The sequence below is a fragment of the Triticum aestivum genome, chromosome 1D (assembly GCF_018294505.1).
Source record: "Triticum aestivum cultivar Chinese Spring chromosome 1D, IWGSC CS RefSeq v2.1, whole genome shotgun sequence".
Lineage (NCBI taxonomy): Eukaryota > Viridiplantae > Streptophyta > Magnoliopsida > Poales > Poaceae > Triticum > Triticum aestivum.
Genome location: NC_057796.1, coordinates 82,606,930 through 82,629,236, shown reverse-complemented (window position 1 = coordinate 82,629,236; position 22,307 = coordinate 82,606,930). Strand labels below are relative to the sequence as shown.

The following is a 22,307-nucleotide window of genomic DNA, read 5'->3' as shown; positions in this document are numbered from 1 at the left end:
CTATCTGCAAGATTTCATAAATAATGCAGTAACTGCTAATATAATTCCAACAGACTCTTAGCATCGCTACGAGTGAGAAAATCTCATCGTAGTCAACTTCTTGAACTTGTCGGAAAACATCTTAACGACAAGTCGAGCTTTCTTAATGGTGACACTTACCATCATTGTCTGTCTTCCTTTTAAAATCCATCTGCACCCAACAGCCTTACGACCATCAAGTAGTTCTTCCAAAGTCTATACTTTGTTTTTATACATGGATCCTCTCTCGAATTTTATGGCATCGAGCCATTCGTCGGAATCTGGGCCCACCATCGTTTCTCCATAGCTCATAGGTTCATCGTTGTCCAACAACATGACTTCCAAGACAGGATTACGTACCACTCTGAAGTAGTACGCACCCTTGTCGTCCTATGAGGTTTGGTAGTGACTTGATCCGAAGTTTCATGATCACTATCATAAGCTTCCACTTCAATTGGTATAGGTGCCACAGGAACAACTTCCTCTGCCCTGCTACACACTAGTTGAAGTGACGGTTCAATAACCTCAGTCTCCACCATCCTCCCACTCAATTCTTTCGAGAGAAACTTTTCCTCGAGAAAGGACCTGTTTCTAGAAACAATCACTTTGCTTCCGGATCTGAAATAGGAGGTATACCCAACTGTTTTGGGTATTCTATGAAGATGCATTTATCCGCTTTGGGTTCGAGCTTATCAGCCTGAAACTTTTCCACATAAGCGTCGCAGCCCCAAACTTTTAAGAAACGACAGCTTAGGTTTCTCTAAACCATAGTTCATACGGTGTCGTCTCAACGGAATTGCGTGGTGACCTATTTAAAGTGAATGCGGTTGTCTCTAATGCCTAACCCATAAACGATAGTGGTAATTCGATAAGAGACATCATGGTATGCACCATATCCAATAGGGTGCAGTTATGATGTTCGGACACACCATCAAACTATGGTGTTCCAGGCGGTATTAGTTGTGAAACAATTTCCACAATGTCTTAATTGTGTGCCAAACTCGTAACTCAGATATCTCTATGATCATATCATAGACATTTTATCCTCTTGTCACGACGATCTTCAACTTCACTCTGAAATACTTGAACCTTTCAATAATTCAGACTTGTGTTTCATCAAGTAAATATTCTTAGCATCTACTCAAATCATCTGTGAAGTAAGAACATAACGATATCCACTGCGTGCCTCAGCACTCATTGGACTGCGCACATCAAAATGTATTACTTCCAACAAGTTGCTTTCTTGTTCCATCTTACTGAAAACGAGGCCTTTCAGTCATCTTGCCCATGTGGTATGATTTGCATGTCTCAAGTGATTCAAAATCAAGTGAGTCCAAACGATCCATCTGTATGGACTTTCTTCATGCATATATACTAATAGACATGGTTCGCATGTCTCAATCTTTTCAAAAACGAGTGAGTCCAAAGATCCATCAACATGGAGCTTCTTCATGCGTTTTATACCAATATGACTCAAGTGGCAGTGCCACAAGTATGTGGTACTATCATTACTATCTTATATCTTTTGGCATGAACATGTGTATCACTGCGATCGAGATTCAATAAACCATTCATTTTAGGTGCAATACCATTGAAGATATTATTCAAATAGACAGAGTAACCATTATTCTCCTTAAATGAATAACTGTATTGCGATAAACATAATCCAATCATGTCTATGCTCAACGCAAACACCAAATAACGATTATTTAGGTTTAACACCAATCTCAATGGTAGAGGGAGCGTGCGATGTTTGATCACATCAACCTTGGAAACACTTCCAACACATATCATCATCTCACCTTTAGCTAGTCTCCGTTTATTCCGTAGCCTTTTATTTCGAGTTACCAACACTTAGCAACCGAACCGGTATCTAATACCCTGGTGCTACTAGGAGTACTAGTAAAGTACACATTAATATAATGTATATCCAATATACTTCTGTCGACCTTGCCTGCCTTCTCATCTACCAAGTATCTAGGGTAGTTCTGCTTCAGTGACCGTTCCCCTCATTACAGAAGCACTCAGTCTCGGGTTTGGGTTCAACCTTGGGTTTCTTCACTAGAGCAGCAACTGATTTGCCGTTTCATGAAGTATCCCTTCTTTCCCGTGCCCTTCTTGAAACTAGTGGTTTTACTAACCATCAACAATTGATGCTCCTACTTGATTTCTACTTTCGCGGTGTCAAACATCGCGAGTGGCTCAAGGATCATCATGTCTATCCCTGATATGTTATAGTTCATCACGAAGCTCTAATAGCTTGGTGGCAGTGACTATGGAGAACCATCACTATCTCATCTGGAAGATTAACTCCCACTCAATTTAAGCGATTGTAGTACTTAGACAATCTGAGCACATGCTCAACGATTGAGCTTTTCTCCCTTAGTTTGCAGGCTTAAGAAACTTGTCAGAGGTCTCATACCTCTTGACATGGGCACTAGTCTGAAATCCCAATTTCAGTCTTTGGAACATCTCATATGTTCTGCGACGTTTCAAAAACGTCTTCGGTGCCTCAATTCTATACCGTTTTAACATTACGCACTGAACTATCACGTAGTCATCAAAACGTGTATGTCAGATGTTCGCAACATCCACAAACGACGCTCGAGGTTCAGCACACCGAGCGGTGCATTAAGGACATAAGCCTTCTGTGCAGCAATGAGGACAATCCTCAGTTTACGGACCCAGTCCGCATAATTGCTACTATCAACTTTTAACTAAATTTTCTCTAGGAACATATCTTAAACAGTAGAACTAAAGCGTAAGCTACGACATAATTTGCAAAGACCTTTTGACTATGTTCATGATAATTAAGTTCATCTAATTATTTAATGAACTCCCACTGAGATAGACATCCCTCTAGTCATCTAAGTGATACATGATCCGAGTCAACTAGGCCGTGTCCGATCAGCACGTGAGACGGACTAGTCATCATCGGTGAACATCTCCATGTTGATCGTATCTACTATACGACTCATGTTCGACCTTTCGGTCTCTTGTCTTCCGAGGCCATGTCTGTACATGCTAGGCTCGTCAAGTCAACCTAAGTGTTTCGCATGTGTAAATCTGGCTTACACCCGTTGTATGCGAACGTTAGAATCTATCACACCCGATCATCACGTGGTGCTTCGAAACAACGAACCTTCGTAATGGTGCACAGTTAGGGGGAACACGTCTCTTGAAATTTTAGTGAGGGAGCGTCTTATTTATGCTACCGTCGTTCTAAGCAAATAAGATGTAAACATGACAAACATCACATGCAAATCATAAAGTGACATGATATGGCCAATATCATCTTGCGCCTTTGATCTCCATCTTCGAGGCGCGGCATGATCACCTTCGTCACCGGCATGACACCATGATCTCCATCATCATGATCTCCATCATCGTGTCTTCATGAAGTTGTCTCGCCAACTATTACTTCTACTACTATGGCTAACGGTTAGCAATAAAGTAAAGTAATTACATGGCATTTTCATTGACACGCAGGTCATACAATAAATTAAGACAACTCCTATGGCTCCTGCCGGTTGTCATACTCATCGACATGCAAGTCGTGATTCCTATTACAAGGACATGATCAATCTCATACATCACATATATATAATTCATCACATCCTTTTGGACATATCACATCACATAGCATACCCTGCAAAAACAAGTTAGACGTCCTCTAATTGTTGTTGCATGTTTTACGTGGCTGCTATGGGTTTCTAGCAAGAACGTTTCTTACCTACGCAAAAGCCACAACGGTGATATGTCAATTGCTATTTACCCTTCATAAGGACCCTCTTCATCGAATCCGATCTGACTAAAGTGGGAGAGACAGACACCCGCTAGCCACCTTATGCATCAAGTGCATGTCAGTCGGTGGAACCTGTCTCACGTAAGAGTACGTGTAAGGTCGGTCCGGGCCGCTTCATCCCACAATGCCGCCGAATCAAGATAAGACTAGTAACGGCAAGCAAATTGAACAAATCATCGCCCACAACTACTTTGTGTTCTACTCGTGCATAGAATCTACGCATAGACCTAGCTCATGATGCCACTGTTGGGAACGTAGCAATAATTCAAAATTTTCCTACGTATCACCAAGATCAATCTAGGAGATGCTAGCAACGAGAGAGAGGGAGTGCATCTTCATACCCTTGAAGATCGCTAAGCGGAAGCGTTACAAGAACGCGGTTGATGGAGTCGTACTCGCGGCGATTCAAATCGCGGAAGATCCGATCTAGCGCCGAACGGACGGCGCCTCCGCGTTCAACACACGTACAGCCCGAGGACGTCTCCTCCTTCTTGATCCAGCAAGGGGAGAGGAGAAGTTGAGGGAGAACTCCAGCAGCACGACGGCGTGGTGGCAATGGAGCTCGTGGTTCTCCGGCAGAGCTTCTCTAAGCACTACGGAGGAGGAGGGGGTGTAGGGGAGGAGAGGGCTGCGCCAGGCAAGGGGTGCGGCTGCCCTCCCACCCCTCCACTATATATAGGGGCAAGGGAGAGGGGGTCCGGCCCCTTAGATCCCATCTGGTGGGAGGGGCGGCGGCCAGGGAGGGTGGCTTGCCCCCCAAGTCAAGGGGGGCGCCCCCTCTAGGGTTTCCCCCAACCCTAGGCGCATGGGCCTTAGGGGGAGGTTGGTGTCCAGCCCACTTAGGGGCTGGTTCCCTTCCACCTACAGCCCATAAGGCCCTCCGGGGCAGGTGGACCCTCCCGGTGGACCCCCGGAACCCCTTCGGTGGCCCCGGTACAATACCGGCATACCCCCGAACACTTCCGGTGACCGTATGATGACTTCCTATATATAAATCTTTACCTCCGGACCATTCCGGAACTCCTCGTGACGTCAGGGATCCTATCCGGGACTCCGAACAACCTTCGGTAACCACATACTATTTCCCATAACAACTCTAGCGTCATCGAACCTTAAGTGTGTAGACCCTACGGGTTCGGGAACCATGCAGACATGACCGAGACGTTCTCCGGCCAATAACCAACAGCGGGATCTGGATACCCATGTTGGCTCCCACATGTTCCACGATGATCTCATCGGATGAACCACAATGTCGGGGATTCAATTAATCCCGTATACAATTCCCTTTCTCAATCGGTATGTTACTTGCCCGAGATTCGATCGTCGGTATCCCAATACCTCGTTCAATCTCGTTACCGGCAAGTCACTTTACACGTTCCGTAACGCATGATCCCGTGGCTAACTCCTTAGTCACATTGAGCTCATTATGATGATGTATTACCGAGTGGGCCCAGAGATACCTCTCCGTCATACGGAGTGACAAATCCTAGTCTCGATTCGTGCCAACCCAACAGACACTTTCGGAGATACCTGTAGTGCACCTTTATAGTCACCCAGTTACGTTGTGACGTTTGGTACACCCAAAGCATTCCTACGGTATCCGGGAGTTGCACAATCTCATGGTCTAAGGAAATGATACTTGACATCAGAAAAGCTCTTAGCAAACAAACTACACGATCTTGTGCTATGCTTAGGATTGGGTCTTGTCCATCACATCATTCTCCCAATGATGTGATCCCGTTCTCAATGACATCCAATGTCCATGGTCAGGAAACCATAACCATCTATTGATCAACGAGCTAGTCAACTAGAGGCTTACTAGGGACATGTTGTGGTCTATGTATTCACACATGTATTACGGTTTCCAGTTAATACAATTATAGCATGAACAATAGACAATTATCATGAACAAGGAAATACAATAATAACCATTTTATTATTGCCTCTAGGGCATATTTCCAACACGTCGGAGGGGCGGTGGAGTGGCAGCTGCGCGAATCGGGGCGGCGGCATGGAGGCGGAGGACGAATTGGGGAAATTGGTCGCAGAGGTGGCGCCTGCGGCGAGGTGGGTCAGACGACCGGCGGTGACGACGAAGGTGGAGCCCACGGGGTCACCGGCGTCGGCCCTGGTGGCGGCGGGCGGCGGGGGGAGGTCGACGGGCAGGCGGCAGTCACATGGAAGCCAACTGAAGGTAGTTGGGCTATTGGCATTTTTTGCACATCCAGTAGGTGGAGATGCAAATTTCTTGCATCTGCATCATCTATTAGAGAGGGATTTTTGGGCCTCGGAGATGCAAAAGGTAGTTCAAAAGCACCTAATGTTTCATAGCTATGTAGAGTTCCTTGTTTATGCCTTTTTGACTTAGTAATGTTTTAATATTATGCTACACTAATGTTATGAAGAGTGCATGCATTTTTTATAGTAGATGTTGCTTGCTGCCTTAAAAGGAATCAGACGTGCTATACCACCTATTCAAAAATCTTAGCAAATGTCCTACTTAAACAAACTATTATGATGGCGATTTACATGGAAATGTCACCCTTTTGGTTTTGCAACCTATACTTAGAGCTTGAACAAATATTCCCCACTATCCACATTGAGTTATTGTACCAATTCTTCACTTTCCCTTCAAAACTTGTGGTTTTTATTTTTTTAGATATTTACATAATTCTTTCATTAAGACGGGCGCGACAATTCGCGCCTTCACGTTCTATGTGTAGATAATGGAAGAAGATTATATTTTGGGAAGATACATGGTTTGGTTCTTCCTCCCTTAGCTATGCAAATTTGGCCTCTTTACTCTATCTGCAACGAAAACTCTAAAACCATTAGTGAAATCTGGAATAAGATCAAGTCAATCTCACTTTTAGGCGCATATTCAATGAAGAGATGATGGAGCAATGGTATCATTTGGTAGAAATCACTCAATCCATCACTCCTTTTGATGATATTGATTCCCTGGTTTGGCAGCTGGCCAACAAAGGGCAATATTCTAGTAGCTCTCTCTATCATGTAATTAACTTCACGAGGGTGCGGCCAATCTACATTCTAGCTGTTTGAAAATTAAATGCCCCCCCTCCCCAAAAAAATTATATTTTCCTTTGGGTAATCTCGCACAACAAAGTCATGACTAGAGTCAACCTTGGGAAAAGTCACGTAATAAAACCTCTAGACTGTGTCTTCTGCTCTGGTGATGAAACTGTTCATCACCTCATGTATGACTATGTAGTGGCAAGATACATCTAGAATATAGTCGGTGACAACTCTAGGAACCGACTATCTTTCTATTGCTACGTTTTGGATTTCTAATAAGAATAATTATGCGATTAATGTTGCATATGCAGCTTCTATGTGGTGTTCATGGAAAATTAGAAATTCCATGATCTTTAATAACACCGCATGGATCTCCGTTAAGAAGGTGATTTGGAGAATTATCGGTACTATAAAAAATGGGATGATTCTATTGTGACAGCCCGAGACCAACGCTCCAGATGCCTTTCATGTTTTCGCTATAGCCGTGTTAATTATTTGTTTGTTGCATTCTTCATAGCATCATTCACATTGCATCGACACTCCATTGCCGTCATTTGTTTTCAAAAATTTCATCCGTTCGTAGTTGCCGGTTCTCTCTGTTCTCGCCGTTGACCGTTTTGAGACCAACCACACTTGCACGCGCTGCGGCATCGTTAAAAACTTAAAATGTTATTTTTTTTTTCATGTTGCATCTCCTGCCTAAAAAATGGTCGCTGCGGAGCACCTCTTTGCTGCATGAATTAGACACAACCCATCAATGTTTCCTTTATCAGCACCTGTTGGCGGAGAGATCCACCTTGATGGAGCCGAGACACCATTTCTTGATGCATGCACCGGGGCCGCAACAATCTCATCCAGTTCTTGCCGAAAGTTACGAATGAAACTGCTCGTCCCTAGAGGGCTTTGAAATTCACCTTCATAAATAATATTTCCTCTATTTACTTTTATAAGACATTTTAGACAACTATAATTGAACTGTTATGGGTGTTGTCTTAAATGTTTAAATGGTCTTGCAAAAGTGAAGGGAGGGAGTATCTCTTTTGACCTTTCAGACCCCCCACATAGTAACAATTGTTGTCAGTCACAATAATCTTGTTGCGATACAATCTAATCAAGTTACACGTTAATCACGGGGGAAGCGCCAGCCCCGCGAGGCAAATGACTGGGCAATCACATAATCACATGCATGTGTCCAGACAATCTTAGAGACATGCACGACACAAACGAGAGCGAACGTACACAGGGTTAGATTAGGCAGGTCTGGTTGGAGATGCTCTTAATTTTTACCTAATAATAAAGTAAATTGGGTTTCTGGTCGTCCGTCATGGCATTTTTAAAAAACGTCTCTCTATTTTAGAGAATTCAACCCGCAGTCTTGTTTTAAGTTAAAATGAACAGTTTTTCATATTTTACACAAAAATCCCTGTGTTTTCTTGAAATCAACCCGCCGTCCGGATTTAAGTCACACCCGAACCGTTATTTTACATTTTTCGAAAACCCCCATGATGTTTTAGGTAATTCATCCGCGGATCATATTTAAGTCAAACAAATGCTTTTTTAAATCATCCATATCTTTTAAACCGTAACTCCGATTTGAACATGTTATATATGAAATTTAATTAGAAAAATAGGTAGAATATGAATATGAGATTATTTTTACCTGTTAAGTATTTTTAAATATTATTTTAGAATATATTTAAATCAAACAAATGATTTTCTAAATTATCTGTATGTTTTAAACCGTAACTTCGATTTTAACATATTATATATGAAATTTATTAGAAAAATGTGTGGAATCTAAATATGATGTTAATTTTACCTGTTAAATATTTTTTAAATATTGTTTTGTAAGCAAACTTATAATTTATAGCGCAAGATCCGTTTTTCTTTCGTACCGGCGGCGATCCGGATTGCAAATAAACACCCCACTATAACCATATAGGGAAAAGAAAACATCGATAACTACACATGCATACCTCTGAAAAATGTAGCAGGGGAAAACAACAGATTTTCTCATCGCGAGAGCGAGAGAAAGCGAGAGACAGAGAGAAAGGGGGGGGGGGGGGAGGGAGGAGAGAGGGAGAGGGAGACGCCTTAGGATTAATCATATTCAAACACGTTTTGTTTTGTTTTGTGTGAACACCGAGGCCATCGCCGGCGAGGGTGAGAAGGAGGATAAGCGGCAACACAAATATGATGCCTCCCAAAAATAAAGGAGATGTAGTCTTGAGTGATGGTTGTTGGGTTAAGAGCATGTGTTATGTTTTCTCTCCCGTTGCAACGCACGGGCTTTTTTTTGCTAGTTCGGTTCAAGCAGGCCCAAAAAAAAAACTTTTCAAGCAGAAGTAGAATCATGCCATGTTATATTACCAGACAAAACACCACACATCGCGGCGTCAAGTCCATCCACCCAGGTAGCAACAGCACTGCCCGCCCCCGCCCGCAGCAGCGGACCACCACAGGTCAGAGAGCGAACCGTCTCCCCCACGTTGTCCACCCATCCAGACGCGCCACGTCGCCCCCACCATTCGCCCGCGTGCGCTATTCCCACCAACATCACCTCTACCCCCGCGTGATACAGGCGGGTCCGCTGTGTCCGGCCCCTCGGGTCATCCTCTCGAGTGCGTTTCCGGAGGCAGGTTCCGGCCGTTGGGCGCGGCGCGTGACGGATTTGTTAATTCATTCACTCCCCTCCCGTCTCGCTTTCCTGCCCCTCTCATGGCCAGATGGCGATGGGAACGGAAGAGGGTCTCCACTCCACCCCCCCCCCCCCCCCCGTCCCTCACGTCTCCGTCGAAAACCGCCCACCGGGCCGACGAAGCTCGCTCGCCCCCGCATCCAGACTTCTCTCTCCCCTTTCTTCCTCCCCACCCTCCCTCCAGATCCCGGCGGACAGGCGAATAGCTAGGCAGCTGAATCTGTTGTCCGGTCCAGGTGCGTGCCCATCATCAGCCTTTGTTCCTTTTGTCGTGTCGCTGGCTCGGCACAGTGTTCTTGTCCATCATTGGTCAATGGATCCTGATCGAATTTGATACCCATGATTCGTGCTTATCTCTTCTTCTTGCCAAGTGAGAAGTTGTGTGCAGCTTCAGACTGCTGTTCCTCTGCTTTCTTGAGTGCGCTGCTTGCTTTCTTGGCGATTCATCACTGTGCCGCCCCTCTGGTTTCTTGATTGGTGATTGAGCGGCTCACAGCTTGCTTCCAGTGATCCATCCTTCCTGCGGAGAAGCGAAGGTAGCTAGGATCTGCCCAGCTTTGACAATTCTTGGCTGCTGGCTGCAGGCTGCCGGAGGCCGGGGAAGACCGGGATCCGCCGAGGTGGCGACCGGCATGGCGCTCGATTTGGGAGCCCTCGCTCTCAAGTACACCGGGCTGGCGGTGTCGGACCACGACTCCATCGTCGCCATCAACATCTTCATCGCGCTGCTCTGCGGCTGCATTGTCTTCGGCCACCTGCTCGAGGGGAACCGCTGGGTCAATGAGTCCACCACCGCGCTTGTCCTGGTGAGCCCCCTGCCCCCCAGGTGTTCGTGGTTTTGCCTCAGAGGATAAGCAGCAGGGCAATCCTGAGTCTTTCTCCCTGGCTTGCTGCTCGATCGCAGGGGCTCATCACTGGTGGCGTGATTTTGATCTGCACCAAAGGGGTGAATTCACGGATCCTTATCTTCAGCGAGGATATTTTTTTCATCTACTTGCTCCCGCCCATCATTTTTAACGCCGGGTGAGCTCATTGAGTGCTTCAACTAGTTATCTTCAGGCATTTGTTTTGTTTTCTGTGCAAGAAAATCTGTTGACGTGCCTTAGTTCAGTTTTTTTTAATCTTTTGAACAATGTGCAGTGCACGATAACTAGTACAAAAAATGCATCGAAGTTTATATATTATGATTTTCTTCAAATAATGCAGGTTATATCTTATCTGGTAGCATGTGTGCGCGTGATAATTAACCAGGGAAAATAGTACTAATTTTTTGGATCAGATGAACAATAAGTCAACTATCAACCCACTCCCTTTTGTCCGGAGGTGTTACCCTAACACTACAGCTAAACCACTAATTTTCTCTCTGCTTCCCTCGAAGTTGCAAACCATTTTTTATTCCCCATATTTATGGTTTATAGTTTAGGTTTCTAGGTTGTTGTATAATGGCCTGCTGGCCCTTTACAGTTAGAGTGAATCAAGTCACATTTGTTCAACTGCCCTTGCTAAATGTGGGTATATTCAGTCATTTTGGCTGTTTTTAGTTAACGAGGTATAACCGTATAAGTATAACACACTTGCTTTCATTTCTTTTGTATCACATGGACATGGTATTTTTATGTGTTTCGTATATCTATGAAGCTGCATAGGTATCTCAGTACTTGCTCAAAAGTTTCACTCCAAGGTCACAGTATTAGCCTGCAGTTATGTAACTTATGTTTCATAAGATTGAAGTCTTTAGCTCTGACTGTATGATTGTGAATATTTCCACAAACTATCAGGTTTCAAGTAAAGAAAAAGCAATTCTTCCGCAACTTTGCGACAATTATTTTATTTGGTGCTGCTGGAACATTGATATCCTTTGTAATAATCACGTTTGGTAAGTTACTAAATCATTAAATAATTTTGCCTGTTAATTTTTGTTTCACGTTTGTACTTTCGTTAATGCAGCTCAGCATTACTGGTATGTTTAGTTGGTGTCACAAATTTTTACGTCAAATGAATGAGAGGTTGTACCTCTTAGAATTGGCTTGTCTCGGGAGCCGCTGCTAGTATTTCAAGTCCTTGAGTGGTGGATGCATGGCCACCATCCACAGATTAAAATTTAAATAGTATTCAATTCTTCACAATCTGGGAAAGGCTGACATGGTATTGGACTCGAGTCAGAAGACAAGGCACTTCTGTAATCTCAAACGGGCGGAAATCTGAACGTCTATGCAAATTAAACCTAAGGCATATGCTAAACAGACCTGATAATTTGCCATACGTTGAATTATTTACCCATCAGGAATTGTTCCTGAAACCTAGTGAAGAATCACAATTTTATGCTCATGAATTTATGGGAGTCATCTTCATACAGGAAATTGATCTAGAACATGGTTTTCTCATTCATTGCATCCCTAAAGCTTCAATAAGTTGCTCAGGTGCTAATAGTTTTTTTTTCTAATGGACATATCAGGTGCTATGGGATTGTTCAGCAAACTTGATGTTGGTCCACTCGAGCTTGGGGACTATCTTGGTTGGTTACTTTTTACTTTACTTACGTACTTGTGTGAAGCTGCTGTTTAGACTTTGGATGCCACTGGATATCTTCTCTTTCTTTTAGCTGATTTTTTAACCCGTATGTACAGCAATTGGGGCTATCTTCTCAGCAACAGATTCTGTTTGCACCTTACAGGTTTTGCATTGAACAATCTGCCATTTTTGTGTTATGAAGTGAGAAAGCAGACCATTTAGTTTGTAAATTTTTTGCTTGCAGGTGCTTAACCAGGATGAAGCACCCCTACTGTATAGTCTAGTTTTTGGTGAAGGTGTTGTTAATGATGCTACATCAGTTGTGCTCTTCAATGCAATTCAAAACATTGATATTAATCATTTTGATGTCTTCGTTCTACTACAATTCATCGGAAAATTCCTCTACCTATTCTTCACCAGCACCGTTCTTGGAGTAGCTGTAAGTAATCTTTTACTTACACTGTTGTGACACCACCATCAATAATAGGAATTGCTTTAGGATTTGTGCGATGTAGGTTTTGGGAGACCATAGAAAGAATCATTTCATTTCTCTGAGCATTCTGTCCTGATGATTCATTTGAGTACGCCTTTGTTGACTGACTATTCGCACTCTTGTTTTGGCAGGCTGGGTTGCTTAGTGCATACATTATTAAGAAACTTTGTTTTGCAAGGTCTGTACAGAGCTCTTTTATGTGGTTTTTTCATTCCTTGGAGCAATTTATTTGATCATACTACTTACACTGTGAATTACTTTAGACTTGAAAACTATTGTGACATGCTTGTGGTGTTATGCGCAGACACTCAACTGACAGAGAAGTTGCTATCATGATACTCATGGCATACCTTTCATATATGCTGTCAATGGTGGGTGCCGATGAATATAATAAGTTCAAATTAAACAACTCTTTTAATTTAAAATATTTGCGAAGAAATCAGTTATCATTTGATATTGGTACTATATTTATTTATGTCCGTTTGTTTGCTGCCTTAGTTCCTCTTTTTAGCAGCTTACAGATCCTTTGTTGTATTTCAGCTGCTGGATCTGAGTGGCATTCTAACCGTGTTCTTCTGTGGAATAGTAATGTCACATTACACTTGGCATAATGTCACAGAAAGCTCAAGGGTTACTACGAAGTATGTATTGAGCTGCTAACTAGCTTTTGCTTGCAGCCATTGTGACTCCTTTGTCCATTTGCAAAAAGTATACCACCTCGCTGACATTCTTTTATTCATGTTGCAGGCATACTTTCGCAACTTTATCATTCATTGCTGAGATTTTTCTTTTTCTCTATGTCGGGATGGATGCATTGGACATTGATAAATGGAAATTAGCTAGTAGCAGGTACCTTTTGCTGTCCATGAATAATTATCTTACTGTAAGAACTGTATAAATCAACATACAAGGCATATAATAGTAAATAGTAATCTGCAGATTTACATGGTTACTCCAGATATCTGGAGCACTTATGCATCATCCAGCAATTACCTTTGCTTCCATTCAGACCGATGGGTCTGGCAGTGCAGGACTAATGTATTCTGGTGGACTTACATCTGCCAGCGATGATGAAACTTGATGTCGTTTTTTCTTTGGAAAATTCTGCAAAGAAACAGCTCCTTAATGCTTCTATTTGTTGTTATTCGGCAACGTGTGGACACTGCTGAGTATGGGGCCACACCATCAGCTGCCTTGGATGTCTTGCCTATACTTTTTTGTAACTCTTTCCCAAACTAATTTAAGCTTCGTTTCCTTAATGCAGTCCTAAGAAACCAATTGCTTTAAGCGCTGTTATATTGGGTTTGGTTATGGTTGGAAGAGCAGCATTCGTATTCCCTTTATCTTTTCTATCCAACTTAAGTAAAAAAGAGTCACATCCAAAGATTTCCTTCAACCAACAGGTTAGTATTTATCATTTTTTTACCGATTTATTCATCTATTTTTGTGCTTCTGTCATTCTGCTCCTTATAGAGGGAGCTAACTTTGCTGGTGTTTTTCTCTAGGTTATCATATGGTGGGCAGGTCTCATGAGAGGAGCAGTTTCAATTGCACTTGCTTATAACAAGGTGATGTTTGACAGTAACAAATATGAACTGAACAGTTAATCTAATGAATTGATTTGGAACTAGTACATGATTGGAGCCATCCTTGATATATAGAGGTTCTGATATAGAATTTATTTTTCGTAAACCTTTGCAGTTTACAACATCTGGTCATACTGCTGTGCGAGTTAATGCTGTCATGATCACCAGCACAATCATTGTTGTTCTGTTCAGCACAATGGTAAGACTACTATCCCTTGCTGCCTTCATCATTATTCAATGACTATCTTATGGCCAGCATGGATGTTTCTTAGTTATTTATCAACAAAATACACACTAAAGTTTATGTTATGCTTTCTTCAGACATCATAATGCTGCTTGTTTCCTTGTATAGAAAAACTTATAAATTGGTTGAGAGGTCAATCGCTAATACAGCTGTCTAAGTTATAAGACTATTTTGCTTCCCTCAAGGAAACAGGAAATGACTTTCCTTTTGATTATATATTTGATCCAGGTTTTCGGCTTGCTGACTAAGCCTCTGATTAATCTCCTCATCCCACCAAGACCTGGCACCGCAGCTGATATCTCAAGCCAGTCATTCCTAGACCCACTTACAGCGAGCTTGTTGGGATCGGACTTCGATGTAGGCCAGCTCACCCCCCAAACAAACCTTCAGTATCTTCTCACCATGCCAACTCGCTCGGTTCATCGTGTATGGCGCAAGTTCGATGATAAGTTCATGCGCCCAATGTTTGGGGGAAGAGGCTTCGTCCCATTTGTGCCTGGTTCACCCATAGAGAGGAGCGTCCATGGGCCTGGCTTGTTGGGCACTGTGACGGAGGCAGAAGACCGTAGTTAAGTTGCAGCCCAGAAGGTGCAAGTGTATTTCTGTAAATGCTCAGATATCACTCAGTTTTGCTCTTGGGATTCTTTCGGTGTATTATCGCTATTTGTTGGTGTATATTGTGCAGATAGTTTCTACAGGACCATGTACGCTGTGTAGAGTTTTGGGAGCCATTCAAGATGTACAATTAATCTGTAAATTAATTTCGTTCTTGTTCAGACAGAACAATCAGGTGCTGGATATTAGCATTCATGTATAAAAGGAAATCAGGTGGATAACTACTCCCTTACTTGTCTGAGGTAATAGATATTTTTTTTACTTTGGATATAGGGTACAGATTACACTAGTAATTGGGGAATAGAAGGAGCTTGGAGAAATCGAGGATAGGCAGGAAGAGAGAGTCAGAGGGAGAGATGCACTCATCGGAAAAGTTCATGATCAATGTACATTTTTCGGGGGAAATTTTGAATGTTGATTTGGCGAGTGAACAAAAATTGTTTTTGATTTGTACCTGATAGGTTACCATGTCATGAACCTAGCTCTCTTGTTGCTCATTAGTACCGGTCACACTAGTAATTGGGGAATAGAAGGAGCTTGGAGAAATCGAGGATAGGCAGGAAGAGAGAGTGAGGGAGAGATGTACTCGTTTGAAAAGTTCGTGATCAATATACATTTTTCGGGGGAAATTTTAAATGTTGATTTGACGAGTGAACAATAATTGTTTTTGATTTGTACCTGATAGGTTACCCGTGGAAATTGAGAGCGGATGTACATCCTCATTAGTAGCCTAAGGCCTATATCTCCAGGGATACTGCTTGATATACATCCTCATTAGTAGCCTAAGGCCTATATCTCCAGGGATACTGCTTGATTTCAGCTTTGTAGCTTGCCACGAGAGAAGCCGACTCCTATGTGGGACATCAGCCAAGGTCGTGCCCTAAAGCCACCATCGGGCTCCGACGAAACCAACACTAGTCGTACCTGCACACTTTATCCTCACACGTGTGCATCCGGAATCAACTTTCGGCCGGTCACCCATCATCAAATTGCTCCAAGCCAATCCTAGGCGCGGGTATGACTAGAGCAATTTGATGATGGCTTAACGCTCTAACTCTATGCTATATGCAAAACTTTAGCAATAGTGCTCACATAGTCATCAATGGTGGCACCGCTATGAGGCGCATGCCTAACTTGCTCCAAACAACCCTCCCACGGGCTACAACTCTCAAGGACCGTACCCCATCCGTTTGTGAGATATTTTAGCATATGGTTGGACAGATGCCCAATGTGATGATGCCACCATTCCTCAATGCGCATCCAACACTTTATGCGGGTTTGATCATTCTCGACAACATCAAGGGTGATATTCTGCCATGCCATCATCAAAGTTATGTCCTCTTCATTGGTGTATTTTGCAACCAAACATATACTCTTCTTCGACGGTGGGACGCATAGAATTCATCGATATCAATGAATCACCCATCATGCTCGTCAAGGTCTCATTGTTGACAAGCGATCCTCTGAAATTAACCACCCCGTCACTACACAAATCTGTAGGGTAACATAGCATGCAATTTCAAAAATTTCCTACACTCACGCAAGATCTATCTTGGAGATGCATAGCAACGAGAGGGGGAGAGTGTGTCCACGTACCCTCGTAGACTGAAAGCGGAAGCGTTTGACAACGCGGTTGATGTAGTCGAACTTCTTCTCGTTCCGACCGATCAAGCACCGAACGTACGACACCTCCGAGTTCTGCACACGTTCAGCTCGATGACGTCCCTCGAACTCTTGATCCAGCAAAGTGTCGAGGAAGAGTTCCGTCAGCACGACGGCGTGGTGACGGTGATGGTGAAGTGATCCGCGCAGGGCTTCGCCTAAGCACTACGTGAATATGACCAGAGGTGTAAACTGTGGAGGGGGGCGCCGCACACGGCTAACAATGTTCGTTGTGTGTTCTAGTGGTGCCCCCCCACATATATATAGGTTGGAGTGGAGGAGAGGCAGCCAAAGGGGCGCCCCAAGAAGGAGGAACCTTACTTGGTGTCCTCCCAATTCGACCTCCCCCTTTTCCTATTCCTATTCGGAGTAGGAAGGGAAGAGGGGGAAGGGGGAATCCTATTCCCTTTTCCTTTCCTTCTTCCCCTTTACTTCTCCAATTTGGCCAGCCCATATGGGCGGGGGGGGGGGGGGGGCGCACCAGCCCCTTAGTGGCTGGTGTGCTTCCCCTCTTGGCCCATTAGGCCCATATAGCTTGCCGGGGGTTGCCCGGAACCCCTTCCGGTGACCCGATACGTACCCGGTACCCCCAGAACACTTCCGGTGTCCGAATACTATCGTCCTATATATGAATCTTTACCTCTCGACCATTTCGAGACTCCTCGTCATGTCCGTGATCTCATCTGGGACTCCGAACAATATCCGGTCACCAAATCACATAACTCATAGTACAAAATCGTCATCGAACGTTAAGCGTGCGGACCCTACGGGTTCGAGAACTATGTAGACATGACCGAGACACCTCTCCTGTCAATAACCAACAGCGGAACCTGGATGATCATATTGGTTCCTACATATTCTATGAAGATCTTTATCGGTCAAACCGTAATGACAACATACGTTATTCCCTTTGTCATCGGTATGTTACTTGCCCGAGATTCGATCGTCGGTATGTTCATACCTAGTTCAATCTCCTTACCGGCAAGTATCTTTACTCGTTCCGTAATGCATCATCCCGCAACTAACTCATTAGTCACATTGCTTGCAAGGCTTATCATGATGTGCATTACCGAGAGGGCCCAGAGATACCTCTCCGATACTCGGAGTGACAAATCCTAATCTCGATCTATGCCAACCCAACAAACACCTTCGGAGATACCTGTAGAGCACCTTTATAATCACCCAGTTACGTTGTAACGTTTGATAGCACAAAAGGTATTCCTCTGGTATCCGGGAGTTGCATAATCTCATAGTCAAAGGAATATGTATAAGTCATGAAGAAAGCAATAGCAATAAAACTGAACGATCATAATGCTAAGCTAACGGATGGGTCTTGTCCATCACATCATTCTCCTAATGATGTGATCCCATTTATCAAATGACAACACATGTCTATGGTTAGGAAACTTAACCATCTTTGGTTAACGAGCTAGTCTAGTAGAGGCTTACTAGGGACACTGTGTTTTGTCTATGTATCCACACATGTATCAAGTTTCCGGTTAATAAAACTCTAGCATGAATAGTAAACATTTATCATGATATAAGGAAATATAAAATAACAACTTCATTATTGCCTCTAGGGCATATTTCCTTCAGTCTCCCACTTGCACTAGAGTCAATAATCTAGTTCACATCGCCATGTGATTTAACACCAATAGTTCACATCTTTATGTGATTAACACCCATAGTTCACATCGCCATGTGACAAACACCCAAAGGGTTTACTAGAGTAAATAATCTAGTTCACATCACTATGTGATTAACACCCAAAGAGCACTAAGGTGTGATCATGTTTTGCTTGTGAGAGAAGTTTAGTCAATGGGTCTGCCACATTCAGATCCATATGTATTTTGCAAATTTCTATGTCTACAATGCTCTGCATGGAGCTACTCTAGCTAATTGCTCCCACTTTCAATATGTATCCAGATCAAGACTCAGAGTCATCCAGATTGGTGTCTGATACGTCTCCAATGTATCTATAATTTTTTATTGTTCCATGCTATATTATATTCTGTTTTGGATGTTAATGGGCTTTATTATACACTTTTATATTATTTTTGGGACTAACCTATTAACCGGAGGCCCAGCCCAAATTGCTGTTTTTTGCCTATTTTAGTGTTTCGCAGAAAAAGAATATCAAATGGAGTCCAAACGGAATGAAACCTACGGGAACGTGATTTTCGGAACAAACTTGATCCAGAGGACTTGGAGTCCACGTCAAGAAATCAACCAGGAGAGCACGAGGCAGGGGGGCGTGCCTATCCCCCTGGGCGCGCCCTCCACCCTCGTGGGGCCCATGTTGCTCCACCGACGTACTTCTTCCTCCTATATATACCTACGTACCCCCAAACTATCAGATACGGAGCCAAAAACCTAATTCCACCGCCGCAACCTTCTGTACCCGTGAGATCCCATCTTGGGGCCTTTTCCGGCGCTCCGCCGAAGGGGGCATTGATCACGGAGGGCTTCTACATCAACACCATAGCCTCTCAGATGATGTGTGAGTAGTTTACCTCAGACCTTCGGGTCCATAGTTATTAGCTAGATGGCTTCTTGTCTCTCTTTGGGTCTCAATACAAAGTTCTCCACGATTCTCATGGAGATCTATTCGATGTAATCTTCTTTTGCGGTGTGTTTGTTGAGACCGATGAATTGTGGGTTTATGATCAAGTTTATCTATGAACAGTATTTGAATCTTCTCTGAATTCTTTTATGTATGATTGGTTATCTTTGCAAGTCTCTTCGAATTATCAGTTTGGTTTGGCCTACTAGATTGATCTTTCTTGCAATGGGAGAAGTGCTTAGCTTTGGGTTCAATCTTGCGGTGTCCTTTCCCAGTGACAGCAGGGGTAGCAAGGCACGTATTGTATTGTTGCCATCGAGGATAACAAGATGGGGTTTATATCATATTGCATGAGTTTGTCCCTGTACATCATGTCATCTTGCTTAAAGCGTTACTCTGTTCTTATGAACTTAATACTCTAGATGCATGCTGGATAGCGGTCGATGTGTGGAGTAATAGTAGTAGATGCAGGCAGGAGTCGGTCTACTTGTCACGGACGTGATGCCTATATACATGATCATACCTAGATATTCTCATAACTATGCTCAATTCTATCAATTGCTCAACAGTAATTTGTTCACCCACCGTAATACTTATGCTCTTGAGAGAAGCCACTAGTGAAACATATGGCCCCCGGGTCTATTTTCCATCATATTAATCTTCCAACACTTAGTTATTTCTTTTGCCTTTTATTTTACTTTGCATCTTTATTTCTCTTTATCATAAAAATACCAAAAATATTATCTTATCATATCTATCAGATCTCATCTCGTAAGTGACCGTTGAGGGATTGGCAACCCCTTTTTCGCGTTGGTTGCGAGGTTCTTATTTGTTTGTGTAGGTGCGAGGGACTCGTGCGTGATCTCCTACTGGATTGATACCTTGGTTCTCAAAAACCGAGGGAAATACTTACGCTACTTTACTGCATCACCCTTTCCTCTTCAAGGGAAAACCAAGGTAGTGCTCAAGAGGTAGCAGTGTCAAAGCTTGCATCGACGTAACTCTTTACGACGAACTCTTTATCACCTCCATAACCGAGAAACATTTCCTTAGTCCTCTTTAGGTACCTAAGGATAATGTTGACCGTTGTCCAGTGATCTACTCCTGAATCACTATTGTACCCCTTGACAAACTCATGGCAATGCACACAACAGGTCTGGTACACAGCATGGCATATTTATAGAACCTATGACTGAGGCATAGGGAATGACTTTCATTCTCTCTATATATTCTGTCGTGGTCGGGTTTTGAGTCTTACTCAACTTCACACCTTGTAACACAGGCAAGAACCCTTTCTTTGACTAATCCATTTTGAACTGCTTCAAAACTTTATCATGGTATGTGCTTTGTGAAAGTCCTATCAAGCGTCTTGATCTATCTCTATAGATCTTGATGCCCAATATATAAGTAGCTTCACCGAGGTCTTTCATTGAAAAATTCTTATTCAAGTATCCTTTTTATGCTATCCAGAAATTCTATATCGTTCCCGATCAACAATATGTCATCCGCATATAATATCAGAAATGCTACAGGGCTCCCACTCACTTTCTTGTAAATACAGGCTTCACCATAAGTGTGTATAAAAAACCATATGCTTTGATCACCTCGTCAAAGCGTATATTCCAACTCCGAGATGCTTGCACCAGTCCATAGATGGATCGCTGGAGTTTGCACACTTTGTTAGCACCTTTAGGATCGACAAAACCTTCTGGTTGCATCATATACAACTCTTCTTTAAGAAATCCATTAAGGAATGCAGGTTTTTTGACATCCGTTTGCCAGATTTCATAAAATATGGCAATGGCAAACATGATTCGGACAGACTTAAGCACCGCTACGAGTGAGAAAATCTCATCGTAGTCAACACCTTGAACTTGTCGAAAACCTTTTGCGACAAGTCGAGCTTTGTAGATAGTAACACTACCATCAGCGTCCGTCTTTCTCTTGAAGATCCATTTATTCTCAATGGCTTGCCGATCATCGGGCAAGTCCACCAAAGTCCACACTTTCTTCTCATACATTGATCCTATCTCAGATTTCATGGCCTCAAGCCATTTATCGGAATCTGGGCTCATCATCGCTTCCTCATAGTTCGTAGGTGATACGTCTCCGTCGTATCTACTTTTCCAAACACTTTTGCCCTTGTTTTGGACACTAAATTGCATGATTTGAATGGAACTAACCCGGACTGACGTTGTTTTCAGCAGAATTGCCATGGTGTTATCTTTGTGCAGAAAAAAAAGTTCTCGGAATGACCTGAACTTCACGGAGATTATTTTTGGAAATAATAAAAAATACTGGCGAAAGAATCAAGGCCAGGGGGCCCACACCCTGTCCACGAGGGTGGGAGGCGCGCCCCCTGCCTCGTGGGCCCCCTGGTGCTCCACCGACCTCAACTCCAACTCTATATATTCACGTTCGGGGAGAAAAAATCAGAGAGAAGGATTCATCGCGTTTTACGATACGGAGCCGCCACCAAGCCCTAAACTCTCTCGGGAGGGCTGATCTGGAGTCCGTTCGGGGCTCCGGAGAGGGGAATCCGTCGCCGTCGTCATCATCAACCATCCTCCATCACCAATTTCATGATGCTCACCGCCGTGCGTGAGTAATTCCATCGTAGGCTTGCTGGACGGTGATGGGTTGGATGAGATTTATCACGTAATCGAGTTAGTTTTGTTAGGGTTTGATCCCTAGTATCCACTATGTTCTGAGATTGATGTTGCTATGACTTTGCTATGCTTAATGCTTGTCACTAGGGCCCGAGTGCCATGATTTCAGATCCGAACCTATTATGTTTTCATGAATATGTGTGAGTTCTAGATCCTATCTTGCAAGTCAATAGTCACCTACTATGTGTTATGATCCGGCAACCCCGAAGTGACAATAATCGGGACCACTCCCGGTGATGACCATAGTTTGAGGAGTTCATATATTCACTATGTTTTAATGCTTTGGTCCGGTACTCTATTAAAAGGAGGCCTTAATATCCCTTAGTTTTCGTTAGGACTCCGTTGCCACGGGAGGGTAGGACAAAAGATGTCATGCAAGTTCTTTTCCATAAGCACGTATGACTATA

At 43.3% G+C, this 22,307-nt stretch overlaps 1 protein-coding gene across 2 annotated transcripts; it reads left to right on the top strand.

Annotated features, from left to right (window-relative positions):
* Positions 1 to 9,590: 9,590 nt before the first annotated feature.
* LOC123180463 (sodium/hydrogen exchanger 1) lies at positions 9,591 to 15,230 on the top strand. Of its 2 annotated transcripts, none has more exons than XM_044592517.1 (15): positions 9,591 to 9,793; positions 10,142 to 10,363; positions 10,462 to 10,580; positions 11,336 to 11,433; positions 12,013 to 12,072; positions 12,185 to 12,231; positions 12,313 to 12,507; positions 12,693 to 12,739; positions 12,866 to 12,932; positions 13,102 to 13,202; positions 13,309 to 13,410; positions 13,826 to 13,964; positions 14,067 to 14,129; positions 14,263 to 14,346; positions 14,620 to 15,230. In XM_044592517.1, the coding sequence occupies exons 2-15, from the start codon at positions 10,190 to 10,192 to the stop codon at positions 14,962 to 14,964; spliced, it is 1,641 nt and encodes a 546-aa protein (XP_044448452.1). In that variant the 5' UTR covers positions 9,591 to 9,793; positions 10,142 to 10,189; the 3' UTR covers positions 14,965 to 15,230. The 2 variants fall into 2 exon arrangements, with proteins under 2 accessions (XP_044448452.1, XP_044448451.1); XM_044592516.1 differs by lacking the exon at positions 9,591 to 9,793 and adding an exon at positions 9,808 to 10,034.
* Positions 15,231 to 22,307: the final 7,077 nt, after the last annotated feature.